At 37.9% G+C, this 20119-nt stretch overlaps 1 protein-coding gene across 1 annotated transcript in view; it reads right to left on the bottom strand.

Moving 5' to 3' along the window:
* The window catches only part of LOC139352800 (trichohyalin-like), a 30732-nt gene extending 14537 nt beyond the window's left edge, over positions 1-16195 (bottom strand). Inside the window, exons 1-2 of the mRNA XM_070995430.1 lie at positions 16098-16195; positions 14973-15226 (exon numbers count right to left, since the gene is read on the bottom strand). Coding sequence (XP_070851531.1) covers positions 14973-15226; positions 16098-16195 — 352 coding nt within the window. The remainder of the gene's footprint in view (positions 1-14972; positions 15227-16097) is intronic.
* Positions 16196-20119: the final 3924 nt, after the last annotated feature.

Below are 20119 nucleotides of genomic sequence, written 5' to 3'. Positions count from 1 at the left end.
AGGAGAGTGCAGGGATGAGAGCATTGATATGGGTGTCCAGTTGTATTTTTTGTTAATCCAAAGTCCGAGGACTTTGATTGATGTTGTGTTGTTTATAATGTTGTTCTTGCAGATGATAGTGCAGTTACAATTGTGTTTTTTTTACAAATGTGTAGGTGCTGGCATTTTGTTGGAGAAAGAGAGGCACCTGAGTAGTTGCCCCAATTTTCGATGTCTAGAAAGAGTGGGTTTAGGTTGTAATTTATGTTTTTGTTTTTTTTTAGGTTTATTATTATAAAAAAATCGTCTGCATATGCGCTGAAGTTAATTTGTTTGTGTCGGGAGATTATGTTTGCGAGTTTGTTAAAAGCTATTATAAATAAGACGACTGATATCGGCGAGCCTTGAGGTATGCCGTTATCAAGAGGACGTATGGAAGAGTTTTAAGTTCCTACTCGGACTGTTATTTTGCGGTTGCTCATAAAATTTTTAACGTAGTTTATTATTTTTGGTCCACATTTCCAATCGATAAGTTTGTCTATTATTGAGTGTGCACCCACTCGATCAAATGCTCTTGCAAAGTCAAGAGAGACGAGTGAGATGTGTTTTTTTTTGTTTAGTGACTTCGTTATGAGATGGTCTACAAAGAGTAGACTATCTGAAGTCGATTTTCCTTTTTTGAAGCCGAATTGGTTTGGATGTATAAGTTTGTTATTGGTTAAAAACCACCAAAGTCTTTGCGATATTATTTTGTCCAATATTTTTCCTATGCAGCAGTTAAGAGAAATGGGTCTGTAGGAGGATATGTCTGTTTTATTCTTATTTATTCTTATTTGTATGATTGTGGTATGTATGTGTTAAAAATGTTGTTAAATTGGGATACTATTCTATCTTGTACTATTGAAGAGCTATTTTTAATCATCGGGTATGACAATCTGTTGAGTCCTGGTGTGGATCCTTTCAATGATTGTAAAGCTATTGTAAGTTCTATTTTTGTTATGTTTTTTCTATTTGTATTGCAGATGTGGATGGGGTGTGGTTTATAATTATTGGTTTATATTTCTGAGATGTGAATTGTAGGTCGAAATTGTAATCTGTGGCAAGGCTAGACCAGTGTTGTGCGAATTGGTTTGCTATTTCATGTGTGTTAGTTGTGTTGTTTATGCAGTGTATTTGTTTACATTGTTTTAAGCCGCAGAATCGTCTAATGTTGTTCCATATTGTTGATGTCGGTGTGTTACTTTGTATAGTAGATGTAAATGCGATGGTGGCTTCTCGTTTTCTTATTTTAATTTCTCTTTTAAGAAGTGCGTTGGCTCTACGATAGTTTATGATGTTGGCTTGCGAAATGTCTCTCTTAAGGGTTTTCCAGGTGTTTTTCTTCGTTTGATGCATTTGTGTAAGTTTTTTGTTCCACCAAGGAACTTTGTGTGAGTGTAGGTTTTGTGAAGATTGTGGTATACTGAAGTGCGCGCTTTGTATTAATATTTTGTTGATGGTGGCTGCTTCTTTGTTGATGTTTGTAGTTATGGGGTATATTTTTCCCAATTGGCTTCTTTGATTTTAAAGAATGGTTTGTTGTAGTTGTTTTGTGGTTCGAAAGGAAATAAGGAAGTTAGAATAGGTTAGGATAGATTGTCCAGTTTGCGACAGGAGTTAACGAAGGTGAGCAGAAAGTAAGGTCTATATGAGTGAAGGTGTTGTGTGTGGTGAAATGAGTGGGAGATTTATCATTTAGGAGTGTAAGGTGTGATTGTTCTATGAATTTGCAGATTATTTTACCTCTTGTGTTTGTGTGTGGCGATCCCCAGTTGGGATGCCATCCGTTGAAGTCTCCTGTTACGACTATTGTTTGATTATTTGTATTTATAACGTTATTAAGGTTATTGCGTGAAAGTGGTTTATTTGGTGCTATGTATGCTGAGTATATTATTATAGTTTGTTTGGATTCTATTTTGGCCGCTATTGCTTCAAAGTCTTCATTGATGATGTGTTGCGTATGTTGGATAGAATTGTGGACTAGAAGAGCTACCCCTCCGAATCTGTTAGTTGCTATGTTAGTGATTAATGTGTAGTTAATTGGTGTTGGTAAATTGTGTGTGGAATGTATGTGTGTTTCTTGAAGGGATATTACATGGGGTGAGTTTTTTTTAATTATGGTGAGAAGTTCGTTGTAGTGGTTAGTGTAACCTTTTATGTTCCACTGCAATATTTTCAATGACATGTATTAGGGTTATAGTTCTTCGTCGTCGTCGTCGTTTTGGCTAGGTTTTGTTTTTGAGTTCTTTATGAAATCAGTTTTGTGCTGGTTTGATTTGGTGTCTTTCGATTTAAGGGTTTTTGTGAGAGTGTTGTATTTTTCTTTGTAGGTACTTCTAAGTATTCTGTGAGTCACGGGTTTGTTTTGTGGGTGAAGACTTGTACAAGGTAGGGTGTTTATTGCTTCAGTGTCTGATTCGTAAGATATGTGTGTTCTCTGTTGTTGTGATGAGGATGATGCTTGTGGTTTGGAGGGGGCTTGTTGGCTTCTTATTGTGTTGTTTTGTTTAGTTTTGTCGAGATTTGTGTTAGCTGGTTTGATAGTTGATGTGTTTGGGGGTGTGGGTTGGGTGATAACCTCGCTTGGAGGTGGGTTTGCCAAGGTTTGGGAGAAGGTAATTTCCTGATTGTGCTTATGGCGCGAAAAATAAATTGAGAGAGCTGTTTTATGGTCAACTTTTTCAGTAGTTTTAATTGCAATTAATTCTTGCTGTTTGATGTATACTGGGCATTTCTTATTATTTGGCTTGTGGTTGTTTTTGCAGCTTATGCAATTGGGTTCTCTGTAGCATTGTTCGGTTTCAGACGTGTGTTTGGTTTGAGAGCAATTGTTACAAATAAAGTTTTCTTGTTTGCAAATTGGTGTGGGGTGACCGTAACGAAGGCACTTGTTGCATCTGCGTGGCTTTGGGATGTATGGGCGAGTAAAGACTACTTCGTACCCTATCATTACTTTCTCGGGAAGAGTAACTGAGTCAAATGTTAGTGTAATTAGGCCCATTAATGTTTCGGTTTTGTCTGCTTCAATTTTTTTCCATTTGTATACGTCTATAACTTTTTGCGATTTTAACTCTTTAAGGATTTCTTCTTCGGATATATTTCTAAGTTGGTTGCAGTATATTACTCCTTTTGATGAATTTAGGGTTTTGTGTTCGGTAGCTATTACTTCTAAGTCTCCAATTTTATTTAATTTCAGTAGTTTTGTGGCTTGAATTATGTGTATTGTTTGAACTAGTAATGTTCCGGATCTTGTTTTTTTGCATGATAGAACTTCGCCTGCACATGTAAAGTCTATTGATTTTTTAATAATAAATGGGTTAACGTTTTCGAATGATTGGTTATCTTTACGAGAAATTACTATACATTTTTGTTGGTTCAGTAAGCTTGCGTTCGTTGCAAATAGTTTGTTTTTGTCGGGTGGAATCATCTCGGTGCACTTGGGGCGAGCCCCGCGTTGTTATTGTTGCTGTGGGCTGTGTGTGTTTTGTTATTGTTTTTTCTGGTTCTGCTTTAGTCACTTGTTTGTTTGTCACAATAATTTTGGCTGAGCACTTGCGTAGCAGGTGTTTAATTGTCGTAGTTACACGTCTTTACTCGGTGAGATCTGGACTGTTACTGTGGATTAAAATATATAACTTTAAAGGTAGTAAAGAAAATGACCGTGTGTATGTTGTTGGCTTTAATTTTGCGAAGGCTTACAGAAATGGGCCTTCTTTCCATCTATAAAAGCCCATAACTTGGTCAAAAGAGCTCGGACTTCGATATGGCATACCTTTATGGGCTTTTGGGATGATTATGTTGTTATCTGCATTAAAATATATAACTTTAAAGGTAGTAAAAGCAAGGAAGAACGCTATAGTCGAGTTCCTCGACTATCAGATACCCTTTACTCAGCTAAAGGGACCAAAGGGAAATGGAGATATGCCAGCAGCAAATCGAGATTTAAATACGTCACCTACCTGCGGTAGACAGATTTAAGCGTTATGGGCGTTAGAGTGGGCGTGGCTAGATCGACTCGGCTAGTGATCCTGATCAAGAATATATATACTTTATGGGGTCGGAAGCGCTTCCTTCTGCCTGTTACATAATTTCCGACGAATCTAGTATACCCTTTTACTCTACGAGTAACGGGTATAAAAATATGACCGTTTTTATGTCATTGATTTTAATTTTGCAAAAGTTTATAGAAATGGGCCTTCCTCCATCTTTAAAAGCCCATAACTTGGTCAAACGTGCTTGTGGAATGATTATGTTGCTATCTGCATTAAAGTATATAACTTTAAAGGTCGTAAAAATATGACCGTTTTTATGTCATTGGTTTTAATTTTGGGAAGGCTTACAGAAAAGGGACTTCTTTCCATATTTAAAAGCCAATAACTTGATCAAAAAGACTCGAATTTCGATATGGCATACCTTTATGAGCTTGTGGGATGATTATGTTGTTATCTGCATTAAAATATTTATTTATTTATTTATAAAGAGCTAACAAATAATTAAAATTATGAGCTAGTAATGATATTGAGCAATGGCGACGTGGGCCTTTAGCTCGAATTGTACATAATATTATTTTTTAGGGTTTTTTATAGGTATTTATTTCTATTGTTAAGCTTAGATAGAGTCATCCTATATGCGGTGGTATAAATTTGTGTTTTTTAGAAATTGTATAATTTTTAATATGTTTGGTGGTGTGGGATTGGACAGTGCTTCTAGTGGGTTGGTGTTATTAAATATTTGTTGTCTTTGGATGTTTAGCGCGTTGCAAGTGGAGAGTAAGTGTCTTATTGATACAATGTCGTTGCAGAATGGGCAGGTATTGCTATGGTTCGGATCGATGTAGTGTGTGTGGGTTATTTTGGTGTGTCCAAGTCTGAGTCTTGTTATTTTTATCTGGTCTAAACGTGAGATGGATAAGTGGTTATCCTTTGTGATGTGGTAGCTATTGAGTTGGAGTTTGTTAATTGACTGGTACCAGGCTGATGTCTTCGTTATGTATGATAGTGTTTTGGCTTGGTGTGTGTTTTTTATATATTTTAGTATGTCTTTTGTGTTAAGATTTTCAATAGTCATAAGTGGTTGTTTAATGCGTCTTTTGCTAGGGTGTCCGCCAGTTCATTTCCTGGTATTCCTACGTGGCCGGGTATCCAAATAGTTTGAATTTGTTAGGGAATTTTCGTAGCAGGTTGCGGGCGTGTGAAGTGTAATGTTCAATATTGTTTGTGTTTTTTATTGCGTCGATGGCAGAGAGAGAGTCAGAGCATATGCAAAACTTGCCTCTTTTGTTCTTTAATATCTCGAGTCCCTCTACTATTGCTAGTAGCTCAGCGGAAAACACTGACGAGTATTGTGGTAGAAGGTCTATTTTTATGCAGTGCGTTTCGTTTGTGATTGCGAGGCTGGTAATTGAGTTTGTGTGCGATCCATCTGTGTAAATGTAGGTGAATTTCTGACTGTCTTTTGTCTTAATTTCTGTGAATAGTTTCCGAAAAATTTGTGGTGTTGTGTTTTTTTTGTTGTATGTACTTAGCGTTGTGTCGATTTTTAACATATCAGTGTTCCAGGGCGGTGTGGTCTGTGCACGTTGAGTAGCTTGTTTGAGGGGGAGGTTGTGGGCTCTGGAGTTTTCTATTATGCGGTCTATTTTTGATTTGTATTGTGGTCGTTTTGGTGGTCGGTATGATTTAAGAATTTTTATTATTGGGGAGTTTTTGGCGTTAATCAAAGATTTTATATTTTTAATAATAATTAATAATAATAATAATTAATAATTTTTGTTGTTGGGAGGTCACGTCTATCTTCTAGTGGGTCTGCGCGTGCTTCGTAAAGTATGTTGTCAATAGATGTCGTCCTGAATGCGCCAAGAGCAGTTCTAAAGGCAGTGTTTATTGGTGATTTTATTTTTCGTAATGTTGTTTGTGGGCAATATCCGTAGATTGGGAGGCTGTAGTCTGCTTTTGTGACGTTTAGAAGTGTAGACGTATTGCAGTTGAATTTTGGGCTTGAGAGGCATTTTATTATGTTAATTGATTGGGGCTGTGTGCGAGTAGTTCTGTGTGCGTATTCCACCTGTATTTGTTATTGAAATGTACGCCAAGTATTTTTAGTGATGTTTCGTTTTGTATTTGTATGTTACCCGTGGATAAAGTGCAGTTGCAGTTGTGCTTTCTGCAAACGTGCAGGTGTTTACATTTTGTGGTCGAGAGCTTGGCACCAGAGTATTTGGCCCAGTCTAGAATGGTGATATGATGGGGTTAAGGCTTACGTTGATATTTTTTCTGTTTTTTAGTTTTAGTATTGAGTGCATTCCAATTCTGTCGAAAGCTTTTGCGAAATCTAGGGATATGATGGATGCGTGGTTTCTTTTTGAGATAGCTCTTGCTAAAAGATGGTCAACTAGCAGTAGACTTGCCATAGCTGATTTACCTTTTCTGAAACCAGTTTGGCTGTTTTGGATAAGTTTGTCGTTTAGTACAAACCACCACAGTCGATTTGCTATAATTTTATCCAGATTTTTTGATAGTCATGAGTTTAGTGAGATTGGCCGGTATGAATTTAGGTTGGTTTTGTCAGTGTTTGGTTTTATTATTGGTATTATCAGACTATTTTTGTAGGCTTGTGGGATGTAGTTATTTAGTATTGAGTTTTGCAGGTTTATTATTCAATTTTTTGTTGTTTTATCTATGTTTTTTTATCATTGTATAGTTAATTCTGTCCAGTCCGGGTGTGTTTCCTTTTAGTGTGTTTAGTGCTGCTGAGAATTCTATTGATGATATGGGCTTTTCTATTTCTATTGCTCTCTTGCTGGGAATGTATGACAGGGTGTGTGTGTTATTAAGTGATGTTTGCTTTTGATGTATGAATGTAGTGGTAAAATTTATATCGGATGAAATTTCTGAAAAATTTTTGCAAAATAAGTCTGCGATTTCTGGTTTATGGGTGGTGTTTTGATTTTTGGTTGGGTTAAATATGCAGTGTATGTTTTTTTGAGGGTTGAGTCCGCAAAATTGTCGGATGTTGCTCCAGATTGTTTTTGGGGGTGTCTCGGGTGAGATTTGGGAAGTGAAGTTGTTTATACTTTGTTTTTTATCTTGTTTTAGTGTTAGTCTAAATAGTGCATTTGCTTTTTTGTACTTCAGGATGTTTTCTGTAGTTATGTTTCTTTTTAGATCGTTCCATTTCTTCATTTTGTCTACTCTCAATCGGCTAAGGTTATTGTTCCACCATGGTACATTTTGGGTCTTTCTTATCGGGTGTGTTTGGGGTATTGCCTTGTGGGCGCTGGAGAGGACGATTTTAAAATATATAACTTTAAAGGTAGTAAAAAATATAACAGTGTGTATGTCGTTGGCTTTAATTTTGCAAAGGCCTACAGAAATGGGTCTTCTTTCCATTTTTGAAAACCCATTACTTGGTCAAAAGGACTCGGATTTCGATATGGCATACCTTCATGGGCTTGTGAAATGATTGTGTTGCTATCTGCATTAAAGGTCGTAAAAATATGACCGTTTTTATGTCATTGGTTTTAATTTTGCGAAGGCTTACAGAAATGGGACTTCTTTCCATACTTCAAAGACCATAACTTGGTCAAAAGGACTCGGATTTCGATATGGCATACCTTTATGGGCCTGTGGGATGATTATGTTGCAATCTGCATTAATATATATAACTTTAAAGGTAGTAAAAAATATGACATTTTTAAGCTATGAAAAAATAAAAAGCGTGCTAGATTAGATAATGTATGAGCTTTGATAGCTGAAATAAAATACAGTTTCTGTAAAACATAGAAAAATTAAAATAAGTACCAAATAATAAAAAAATTAAATTAAATGTTTTCCTAGAGGTTCCAGAACATTGTTAAGCTATGGAAAATTATAAATTGTGCTAGATTAGCCAATATATGAGCTTTGATAGCTAATATAAAATACAGTTTCTGTAAAACTTAGCAAAATTAAAATCAGTAACAAATAATAAAAAAAAATAAAATTAGGCCATGGAAAATTAAAACCCGTGCTAGATTAGCCAATATATAACCTTTGATAGTGGAAATAAAAGACAGTTTCTGTAAAACTTAGCAAAATTAAAATCAGTACCAAATTATAAAAACATAAAATTTAATGTTTTAATATGGGTTCCAGAACATTTTCAAGCTGTGGAAAATTAAAATCCGTGCTAGATTAGCCAATATATGAGCTTTGATAGCTGAAATAAAATACAGTTTCTGTAAAACTTGGCAATATTAAAATTAGTACCAAATAATAAATCAATAAAAATTATTGTTTCCCTAGAGGTTCCAAAACATTTCTAAGCTGTGGAAAATTCAAATCCGTGCTAGATTAGCCTATTGGCTAATATTTTTTTATTAAAATATTTAATAGTTGAAATAAAATACAGTTTCTATAAAACTTAGCAAAATTAACATTAGTACCAAATAATAAAAAAACAAGGAAGAACGCTATAGTCGAGTAACTCGACTATCAGATACCCGTTACTTAGATAACAAATTTTTAAATGAATATGCCTTCATGTATGTTTTTCGCCGCTCGAATTTGCTCCCGATTACTATGTTAAAATCGGTACCCATGGAACACCACGAGGAGGCCGTTGCTTTGCAACGGGTCTTTCAAACCAAAATTTAATTTTGGGGACCTTCGAGTCGACTTCAGATGTCTAACTTTGTACAAATTTAAAAACTCCATGTTCCCCAAAAATTTTGTTTATCCGTACCGTACGGAAGGCATAATTATTAATGGTACCAAATAAATTAAAATATATATTACTTATTTTACGTTACTACAACCTACTCATACTTTTTTTTTGTTTTTTAGTTTTTTCAACAATTTGCTACATTAATACCTATTTAGTTTTTATAAAATAAAGTTAAATGTAATAAATATTTTTTTGGCTTTTTGGTTTTTTTTTTAATAAGAAAAGAAAAAACATAAACAATTGAATAGTTAGCAATAAGCTAACTACTTAATTTTCTATGTTTTTTCTAGGAATATTTATTTTACCTTATTATTAGTTAATATTTGTGTTTTTTTGTAAGACATACAGACAGACATACCGACAGACATTCCGACAGACAGACAGACAGTCAGACAGACAGACAGACAGACAGACAGACAGACAGACATTCAGACAGACAGACATTCAGACAGGCAGACATTCAGACAGACAGACATTCAGACAGACAGACAGTCAGACAGACAGACAGACAGACATTCAGACAGACATTCAGACAGACAGACAGACAGACATTCAGACAGACAGGACAGACAGACAGACAGACGACAGACGACAGACGACAGACGACAGACGACAGACGACAGACGACAGACGACAGACGACAGACGACAGACGACAGACGACAGACGACAGACGACAGACGACAGACGACAGACGACAGACAGACAGTCAGTCAGACAGACAGACAGACATTCAGACAGACAGACAGACAGACATTCAGACAGACAGACATTCAGACAGACAGACGGACATTCAGACAGACAGACAGACAGACAGACAGACAGACAGTCAGACAGACAGACAGACAGACAGACAGACAGACAGACATTCAGACAGACAGACATTCAGACAGACAGACAGACAGACATACAGACAGACAGACAGACAGACAGTCAGACAGACAGACAGACAGACATTCAGACAGACAGACAGACAGACAGACAGACATTCAGACAGACAGACAGACATTCAGACAGACAGACAGTCAGACATACAGACAGACAGACAGACAGACAGACAGACAGTCAGACAGACAGACAGACAGACAGACAGACAGACAGACATTCAGACAGACAGACAGACAGACAGACATTCAGACAGACAGACATACAGACAGACAGACATTCAGACAGGCATTCAGACAGACAGACAGACATTCAGACGGACAGACAGACAGACATTCAGACAGACATACAGACATTCAGACATACAGACATACAGACATACAGACATACAGACATACAGACATACAGACATACAGACATACAGACATACAGACATACAGACATACAGACATACAGACATACAGACATACAGACATACAGACATACAGACATACAGACATACAGACATACAGACATACAGACATACAGACATACAGACATACAGACATACAGACATACAGACATACAGACATACAGACATACAGACATACAGACATACAGACATACAGACATACAGACATACAGACATACAGACATACAGACATACAGACATACAGACATACAGACATACAGACATACAGACATACAGACATACAGACATACAGACATACAGACATACAGACATACAGACATACAGACATACAGACATACAGACATACAGACAGACATTCAGACAGACATTCAGACAGACATTCAGACAGACAGACAGACATTCAGACAGACAGACACAGACATTCAGACAGACAGACAGACAGACATTCAGACAAACAGACAGACAGACACACAGACAGCCACACACAATTTTTGTTTTTAATTTTTTTTTTTGTTAATAAATAGTTAATTAAATTTTAATTACTAATTTTTTTTTTGGTTTTTTTGTTTTTTTTTGGAAATATATATTATTAATATTATATTTAAGTATATACATATGTACACTACCTACTCTGCCTCCCTTATGCTAACTAATATACCACTGTGGTAGCTATACGTGGTCTCAAATGTGCGCGCAGTGGCCCTATTATAGAAAATATTTGAAAACGCAATTGCAATTGGTTGTGGACGAATCCAAATCTAGTAATGAGCTAAAACCTTTTGCATCTGCTAAAAAATCCAAACATTCAGACAGACAGACAGACATTCAGACAGACAGACGCAGACATTCAGACAGACAGACAGACAGACATTCAGACAAACAGACAGACAGACACACAGACAGCCACACACAATTTTTGTTTTTAATTTTTTTTTTTGTTAATAAATAGTTAATTAAATTTTAATTACTAATTTTTTTTTTGTTTTTTTTGTTTTTTTTTGTTCCTACAGCAGGCAGAGATGGAAGGAAGGCACAAATTAAAATCTCCTAACACTAAACAATTACTATTTAAAAACGTGTGTCGCTGAAATAAATCCTTAAATTCTGTTTCAAACTTTATCAACGGATACGTCGGACTTTTATATATAACAATAATCCCTAAAGAACGGTACTTAAAGGTGGCAAACTCGCACACTGGAGAGGCTAAATTTGAAGAATTAGCAAAAAAGCGACCACTTGAACAAAGACTAACATTCTCAAAAAGTTCGTTTCGAATGAATACGAGAATGCCTCTTTTTGGCCGAGCTCCGCTAGCTACTGACTGGCAATCTAGTCGCACTGCTGGGGTAAAGCCAGAAATATCATATGCTTCATTTGAGTATGTGGAAGCCTCAACGAAGCACAAAAGTGAAGACTTTAGCATTAGCTGATCGGATCATACATCGCTAATGTGGGAGTGCAAGCTTTCCGTATTATGGAAAAAGACATGAAGGTTCGGACTATTGAGTAAGCAATCGAAATGGGTATTCAGTAACTTAGCGGAACGCAATTCTCGGAGCTCTTCTTCTGAAGCTGAGTCCTGAGCGGATCTTGGAGGGACGAAAGGTCCAATGATATAAAGACCTGCTGCACTTGTGGCTCTGCTACAGGCTACATACAGTGCAGCTCTCTGCATTCCTGGACTAGTGTGAACCACCACTTTGATGTATATAGCGCCTTGACTTTTGTGAATAGTAATGGCTTCTGCAGGTACCACTGGAAACTGCTTTCGGTCAATGGTAGTGGCCTGGCTAGAATTAATCTGAAAGCTCTTGATAATCTTAACAACTGGGGTCCATGAAGGCTCTTGACGGTGACTGCACCTTGATCGTGCACTAACTCCTATGCTTTCATCTAAAAATTGTATCCAAAGAATATTCGGAGTGTTGGACGTACTGAAGCCTATCTCCCTAAGAACACCTGTGGCTCCATTAACGAGACCATCTGATGTATCTACATTGACCGTCATCATATATTTAGCAGTGGTTTTTAAAATCAGTGAGGTACACAAACCTTGTGTTTCAGATGTTTTTAATACCCTAGCTTGTTCCAGACATCTGTTCCTCTGCTCTGAGCTAAGTTGTGCAGACTTAACTGAGTCTATAGCAACCGAGTTAAACTGATCAGTGGGAATCGAGCTGAGCTTCTCCCTATTGTACCGATGTGTGTCCTGATTGCTTGAGAAAAGGTGAATTGCGTCATTTAGTACTTGACTTTCATCGGAAATTCGGGTTCTAAGTAAGCTTGTATCATCAGACGACATTTGGCCGGACGCCATGTTAGTGAGTGCAATTGCAAACGGCTGGTCATCTCGCTGTCGCATTATCTCTGTGAGTTCGAAAAACTTAAAAGGGCTCCACAGGTAAGATCCAAATATAGCACTGTATGGATCATGCGACGGCGGCTGAAAAATCCAACGACCACATACTGGCCGCAATTGTCTAAGATCGCCGAACACGCTGACCGACATACCTCCGAAGGGAGCATCGACGTTGGAAAAAATTTGCTTTAGGCGAGAGTACAAATGGGAAAACATTGTTGCGCCGACCATAGAAATTTCGTCTATTATAAGTACTTTGAGATTAATAAATCAAGAACGCAGGGTATTTAACAAATCAGGGCTTAAGCTCCTAAATGCAGACCCAGCCTGATTTACAGGGAGAGAGAACATGGAATGAAGAGTGGAGCCTCCGATTCCAAAAGCAGCTTTGCCTGTGGGAGCGCACAATAATATTTTAACCGAAGTTGGGTCGCATCCTCCTCTACCATTATACTCCTTGGAAAGGGACTGAAATAGCGTAGAAATAAGTCTACTCTTGCCAACTAGCATTTCTTCTTGCATTATGCAAAACATGCGTTAAAAAGGTTTTTTGCTTCAAATTGAGTGATCTAACTAAAGTCGCTAAGTTTTGAGCGGAAATACTTGGCGGGAGCTTAATTATCCGGATATTGCTATCCGGATCAATTTCTTGAACATTATTGTTTAAGCTTAAAACATTTATTTGAAAAGATATTTCCGGAAAAGCTAGGGCCCTATACTCCTCATTAACTGCGGCCTCCTCATCTATATTTTCCTCATTATTCTCCTCTACTTCCATGGCCCTTCTAAGCGCGTCTTCCAAACTTTCTATGGAATTAAGTCTATCAAAATTGGCTTTAATAGCCTCTTCATTCCCTAGGTAAAATTCCTCACAATTTCTCTGTACTAAATCTACCTGTTCGTCTCTCCACGGAGAAAAAAGCATCACTAATGCTCTAAAATATTTCTGTCTATCTATATTCCTATTTCTTTCTCTAACAAAACCACTACCGTCGCGAAGCGCGAAATAAACTTCTCCTAAAATATCATTTTCTTCTTCAGCTTCGTTGTCACTATTTTTCCCTTGACGAGTTCTTCCCCGGCTTTTTGAAAACTCATAGTTTTTTAGCAAAATCGGCTAAACACGGGCCTTCATGAGAATCTGGTCTTTGTTCGTATCTGTCCAGCAAACCTTTCTGAAAGATGTCAGTGGAATTCTGAGGCATATTTTGCAGGACGCTTGTAGGTCTAAGCATACGAACTCGTTGTTCTGGAGGGAAGGTGTTTACGTGAACGCATTTATTGCTAGATTCTGACAACGCCAATCCCAGACAACAATATACGGCCTCCTGAGCAGAGATCTCAGTGCCCAAAACAAATTTGTGACCAAGATACCAAGGGCCCAAAATTAACTGGATATCCATATTTGCCCTTTGCATAGAAAGAATGTGTTTATTATAAGCATTAACTTGAATTTCTGCAAATGTTCTCTTCAGAAAAATCTGTGGTTTTTTCAAACTAGACCTAATAGCATATATGTAGTCCTCGTAACTGAGGCTGACCTCATCATGAGAAAGAAAATTTTCAAATATGCTAAGATGGCTAATCAAATCATCTGATTGATCGCGAGGCAAAAAGCTACGAATTTTTTTTAAGTTTTCGTGGTGAAGAGAAAAGTTTTGAGTTTCTTCAGGAAGTGGCTTCAATATTTCCGTTTCGGGCAATGGAGGATATGGAATACCGAATCGACAAACAGATTGTCCGCGCACCTTTTTAAGACACGAATGCCCGTGCTTATGCTTTTGGTATTCAACATACGGAGCCAAATCTGTGTTTGTAATATCCACAGTTACAAACTGATCAATGAAGGCTATTACACTAGACATAGATTCTTCATTGTTGAAATCCACTTCCGGGGCATCTTTCAGCCAAAACATACCGTGAATATGAGGTGAACTTCTCTGTTGAAACTCAACTCGCCAATAATAGGTAGTAACAAAATTACTTCCAAAGATACCACCAGGTTTCTTCATTAACTTAAGAACCTCCCTATATCTATAATCAAAATATCTAGCACACGTCACTGGGTCTGTCCTAATCAGGCGCGCCTTTTCTCTAAATTGTAAATTTAAAGCTTCTTCTTCATTTATTTCAACCCTATCTACATTGCGCTTAAGCAGTACTATCAGCTCTGGCCACCTAGTTTCATCGGCCGACAGAGTTATAAAGAAAGTTGCCAAACCAAACTGGCGAATCATAGCCATGACTTTCTTCTTTTCTTCTTCCCAGTGAGCAGGAGACGTGCGAATATCTTTAAGAATTCGATATCCATCATCATGGCTAATTAAGTTGCCCATAAAATCTTCATCAAGTACGTTAGCAGCTGTTATAGCGCTGGAGGCGCTGCGCTTACGTAAGCAAGTTGAAATATTGTTTCGAATTTTAATTAATTCCAACTTCTTATAATTGAAGAATAATTTGTCAGTTCTACAACCTATTCTATCTACGTTCCTAAGCTCAGACCTAACTACGGTTCGTTAACTAACTCCCTGAAGATGGTCTCTTAATTCTTCAGAGTCAGCATCGAGAATCACGTCGAGAGGTCTTTGCCCCTCACCTGGAGCCATTGTAATTCTCGGAATTCCTACATTGTGTGTCTGGTTATTCTCAAGCATCGTTTCTTGTCCTCCAGGATTTAGCTCTTCGGCTTCCGCATTCTCATCGGAATTAGTCGCCTCCGAATTTACATCCTCCTGCTGGATGGCTAATTGCTCCTCTACTAATGCTAAGTCAACTTGAGATGCTATGAAGGGAACAGTTTCGGATGTATAATCAGAGATCCACTGCTCGTTTACTGACACATTATGCTTTCTGTAAAGCTCGGTATTCACTAAGTATCTAATAGCGTCAGCAATTTTAGAAGGCCTAATGGTCTCTGCCATGAAATCATGTCCATATTCCATTCTTAGCTTGAGGTGGAGCTGTATAACCTCAGCTTCATTAAAAGCTCGTGGGAGGGACGTCACAATATTGCTTACTGGAATTGGAACATTTACAACATCTCCTTTTATAGCACTCTGACGCTCATGACCTATCGACTTCATAATCATAAATGGAAGGCGAGGTGAAATCAGTCGTTGCTCCAAGGGAGTAAGCCCCCTTAAGCAATGAGGAATTTCTGGGAAATCTAGGCCGTTGGAAATGGCACCTTTGGGCTTTCTGCCGGCTTTTATATTTCTGTGACAGGTTGCACAGAACTTAAAAGATTCACCAGTGAAAGCAGGCTGGCTTGCATTTTGGTAAATCTCTTCCCTGAACTCGCAATGTTCTTCTAAATAGGCTCTAGAAAGCTTATTTATTTGCTTTGGGAACCACAATCCTTTACAACAAAGGCAAATCTGATCGGGACCAAGCTTCACTTTTCTATTAAAAGTGGCTATAAGAACTTCAAATTCAGTAGGTCTTCTACTGGGCCTATGCTCCTGAGCCGTATCTCCTGACTTCGGATTGAGTTCCGAAGGTTTTCTGCTTCCCTGTTTCCACTAAGGCTTCTATACTGACTAACTCTTTGACTTATATTTTGAATTGCATCGATGGCTGCTTGTCGAGCAGCTATACGTGCACTTCGAGCCAGTGTATTCCTCGCCTGCTCGACGACCCTGCGATCCCTAACACTTCTAGCTGTAGCTCTCCTAGCCCTATCCTGCGCTCTTTCCAACAGGCGATCCTGTGTTGATCTAACCTGTGCTCGTTGCAGGGTATTTGCTTCTTGCTCACCCGCACGATACGTAGGATCCAAGCGCCTAATTGAACGACGCCGAGTATCGGCTGCTTGCTCATCCGCACGGAAAGCAGGATTCGAGCGCCTTTCCGAGTGGTCAGCAGTATTTTGCACCTGCTCTGTAGCTCGGACTTGGCTATTTTGCCGCCTAATAAAACGACGCCTAGTATCGGCTGCTTGTTCACCCGCACGAAAAACAGGATCCAAGCGCCTTTTCAAGTGGTCAGCAGTGTTTTGAGCCTGCTCTGTAGCTCGCACTTGGCTATTTCGCCGTCTAATAGATCGACGCTGAGTATCGGCTGCTTGCTCATCCGCACGGAAAGCAGGATTCAAGCGCCTTTCGGAGTGGTCAGCAGTATTTTAAACTTGCTCTCTAGCTCGGACTTGGCTATTTTGCCGCCTAATAGAACTACGACTAGTTCGGCTGCTTGTTCACCCGCACGAAAAACAGGATCCAAGCGCCTCTCCAAGCGGTCAGCAGTGTTTTGAGCATGCTCTGTAGCTCGCACTTGGCTATGTCGCCGTCTAATAGAACGACGCCGAGTATCGGCTGCTTGCTCATCCGCACGGAAAGCAGGATTCAAGCGCCTTTCCGAGTGGTCAGCAGTATTTTGAACCTGCTTGTAGCTCGGACTTGGCTATTTTGCCGCCTAATAGAACGACGACTAGTATCGGCTGCTTGTTTACCCGCACGAAAAACAGGATCCAAGCGCCTCTCCAAGTGGTCAGCAGTGTTTTGAGTCTGCTCTGTAGCTCGCACTTGGCTATTTCGCCGTCTAATAGAACGACGCCGAGTATCGGCTGCTTGCTCATCCGCACGGAAAGCAGGATTCGAGCGCCTTTCCGAGTGTTCAGCAGTATTTTGAACCTGCTCTGTAGCTCGGACTTGGCTATTTCGCCGCCTTTCCCTACGGTTCGCTGTGTCTTGATCCTGCTCTATATCTCTAAGCTCGCTAATCTGTCGCCTTTCTGAACGACGCCGAGTATCGGCAGCTTGTTCGACTGCACGAGCGGTAAGATTAAGGCGTCTTGACCTACGAGACGCTGTATTAACGCCCTGCTCTGCATCCCTGACTAAAATATTTTCCCTTCGCCTACGATGAGCTTCTACATTTTCTATTCTCTCCATCTCTGCATACTCAATGTTTTCCCTATTTGCCCTGTTTCTTAATAATTGATTCCTAGCCCGTTGAGATGCAGTAGGTCTATTTAAACGAGGCATTTTTATACAATTTTTTTAATTTCCCCAATGGAAAATATATCTTTAAAATACAAAATAATAAATATAATTTTTAGTATATAAAAATATTGAAAATATAAAATAATAGTAATCAAAGAAAAAGTCTTTAAAAAGACCTAGTCTTCAAATATTATTATAATGTCTACTTTAACTACCTAACATATATTATTAAAATATTAAAACACTTAATTAAGAGAATAAATAAAAACCTTAATTTATAAATAGAATTATAAGTGTTAGTCCTTAAAAAGACTAAAACTTATAGGACTATTAGATAATAAATACGTAAATTTATAAAAATATAAAAAAAGCTTTTAAAAGGGCAATTTTTTATATTTCTATAAGTAATAAAAAAGAGCGAAGCGATTAGAAAAATTTTAAATCAAAATTTAATCGGAAAAAATTTTAAATATGAAAATATAAATATTTATAATTGTCAATGAAACTACTTTAAAATGAAAAATGAAAAAAATTTAAAATTGGAAATTTACCAGAAAAAAATGTACAATATGAAAATAGAAATGTTTGTTATTGTTAATAAAATTACTTTAAAAAGGGTACTTAGCAAAGTGCGCAGCAACCAGTCATCAGCAAATCGCGGCAGCGACGTCGGCAAAAGCAGCTACAACTCGCGTGCGCGCAAAAACACAAATTTACGTTAACTTCTTTGTAAAGAAAAATTAATTTATTGAGGTTACGTTAAATTGCTTGCAAAGGTTAATTTACGTTAGGATTATCGCTTTTAAATTGGAAGACACTTGAAAAATTCGCAAAAATCGCACTCGGCACACGGGCAGTAGATTCGCTTACGATGGTTAGTCGTAGACTAAAGAGATAACAGAAGATTTACAGCGCTGTAAAGTTTTTACCCGCCAATTTTATGTGCACGGATTTTCGGTCCTTTTCCCCGAAATATACTTCTCTTTTGGCGCATAAAAATGCACAAAGAGAGAAAATGCTAGGAGCAAAAAGCCCTCCCTCCCGCTACCTTTCTGTTGTTTTTGCAATTTAAATCATACATTAATTTGTTCGGAATTTGGTAAATACAACTAATAGACCAATGAACTGGTGTTCGGGTAGAGCCAAAAGGGGAACAAAATTAAGTTGTTTATTATTCAATAGAGTAAGTTAGCCGCGCACTGTGCTCTCTCTTAGCGTTGGCAGCGCTTTTCATTCTCATTTTGTTGTCCCGCTTTTGTTTTAGCCTGCGCCAATAAAGAGAGAGCATGACATAAAACAGACTGAAAACATTTATATTAATGTATGTTTGTTAAGCAGCAACAGACAGCAAAATAATAGCAACAAGTAAATTGGCCAGAGGAAAGACGGGAAAAGGATAAATAGTTTAAATTGTCAATTATTCAATATAACATGTGAGCCACGCACTCTGCTCTCTCTTTGCGTTGGCAGCGCTTTACATTATCATTTTTTTTGTTTCAGCTTGCGCCGAGAAAGAGAGAGCAAAACATACATAGTTTAAAAGAGTTATATTCGCCGCGCAATTCAGTTTGCAACTATTTACACGCAAACATACATATGTAAATATATGTCATTATCTGGCCTGACGTCATTGCTTTTCCTAACTCCTTGGGAAATTTGTAGGCGTTGGAGTGGGAGTGGCAAATATTTTATGGGACAGTCTATAGGTATTGGTTAAAACAGTGCATATGCATATCTGATCTGATATCTGAAGACAGAACGATTTACAGAGCTGTAAAGTTTTTCGCGCCAATTTTACGTGCTCGGATTTTCGGCCCTTTTACTTCAATCTTCCGTCTCATTTGGCCCATGTGAATGCACTGCGGTAAGAGAAAATGCAAAGAGCGAAAAGCCCTCCCTCCCGCGCCCATACCATTGTTTGTCAGGCACTTAAATCTTATATTAACCTAATCGGAATTAAGTAGACCAATAACATGGTGTAAGGGTAGGAAACAGGGGAGTCTAAAACGACGAGCAAAACATAAAATAGACTGAAAACATTAATATTTATGTATGTTTGCTTAATATGAACAATTTTAGAGCCTATAATGTTTTCTTCAATTTAAATGTTTCATGTTCAATTTAAAAGTTCTAATCGCTGCTTAAGTCAGTTTGCAACTATTTACATACAAACATGCAGAAATAAAATGATGTATAAATATGTACATTGCCTGAGTGACGTCTGACGTCATTGCTTTTTTCAACTCCTTGGGCGGTTTGTGGGCGTTGGAGTGAACTGGCTATTTTGTTTGACAATCAAAGGCATTGATTAAACATACAAACAACATAAATAAACATACATATCTTTAAAAAGACAACAGAAATATGTACAGCGCTGTAAACTTTTAGCCCGCCAATTTAACGTGCACGGATTTCGGTCCTTTTCCCCCAAATATACCTCTCTTTTGGCGCATAAAAATGCACTAAGAAGGGAAAAAATGCAAAGAGCAAAAGCCCTCCCTCCCGCGTCCATGCTGTTGCTTTTCAGCAATTTAAATCTAACAATAATCAGAAATAGGTAATTGAAATTTGTAGACCAATGAATTGGTGTTAGGGTAGAGAACAGGAGTAAATTGTTTAATATTCAATAGAATAAGATAGCTGCGCACTGTACGCTCTTATCGTTGCCAGCGCTTTTCATTCTCTTTTTTTTTTTTGACCTGCTCTCTTTTAGCGTTGTCAGCGCTGTAATTGCCATTGTTTTTTTGACCAGCACTTTTTACAGCCTGCGCCAAGAAAGAGAGAGCACAACATAAAATAGAAT

This window comes from Drosophila suzukii, chromosome 3, assembly GCF_043229965.1.
Source record: "Drosophila suzukii chromosome 3, CBGP_Dsuzu_IsoJpt1.0, whole genome shotgun sequence".
Taxonomy (NCBI): domain Eukaryota; kingdom Metazoa; phylum Arthropoda; class Insecta; order Diptera; family Drosophilidae; genus Drosophila; species Drosophila suzukii.
The sequence above is the reverse complement of the archived record's forward strand: the minus strand, read 5'-3'. Positions and strand labels throughout refer to the sequence as shown.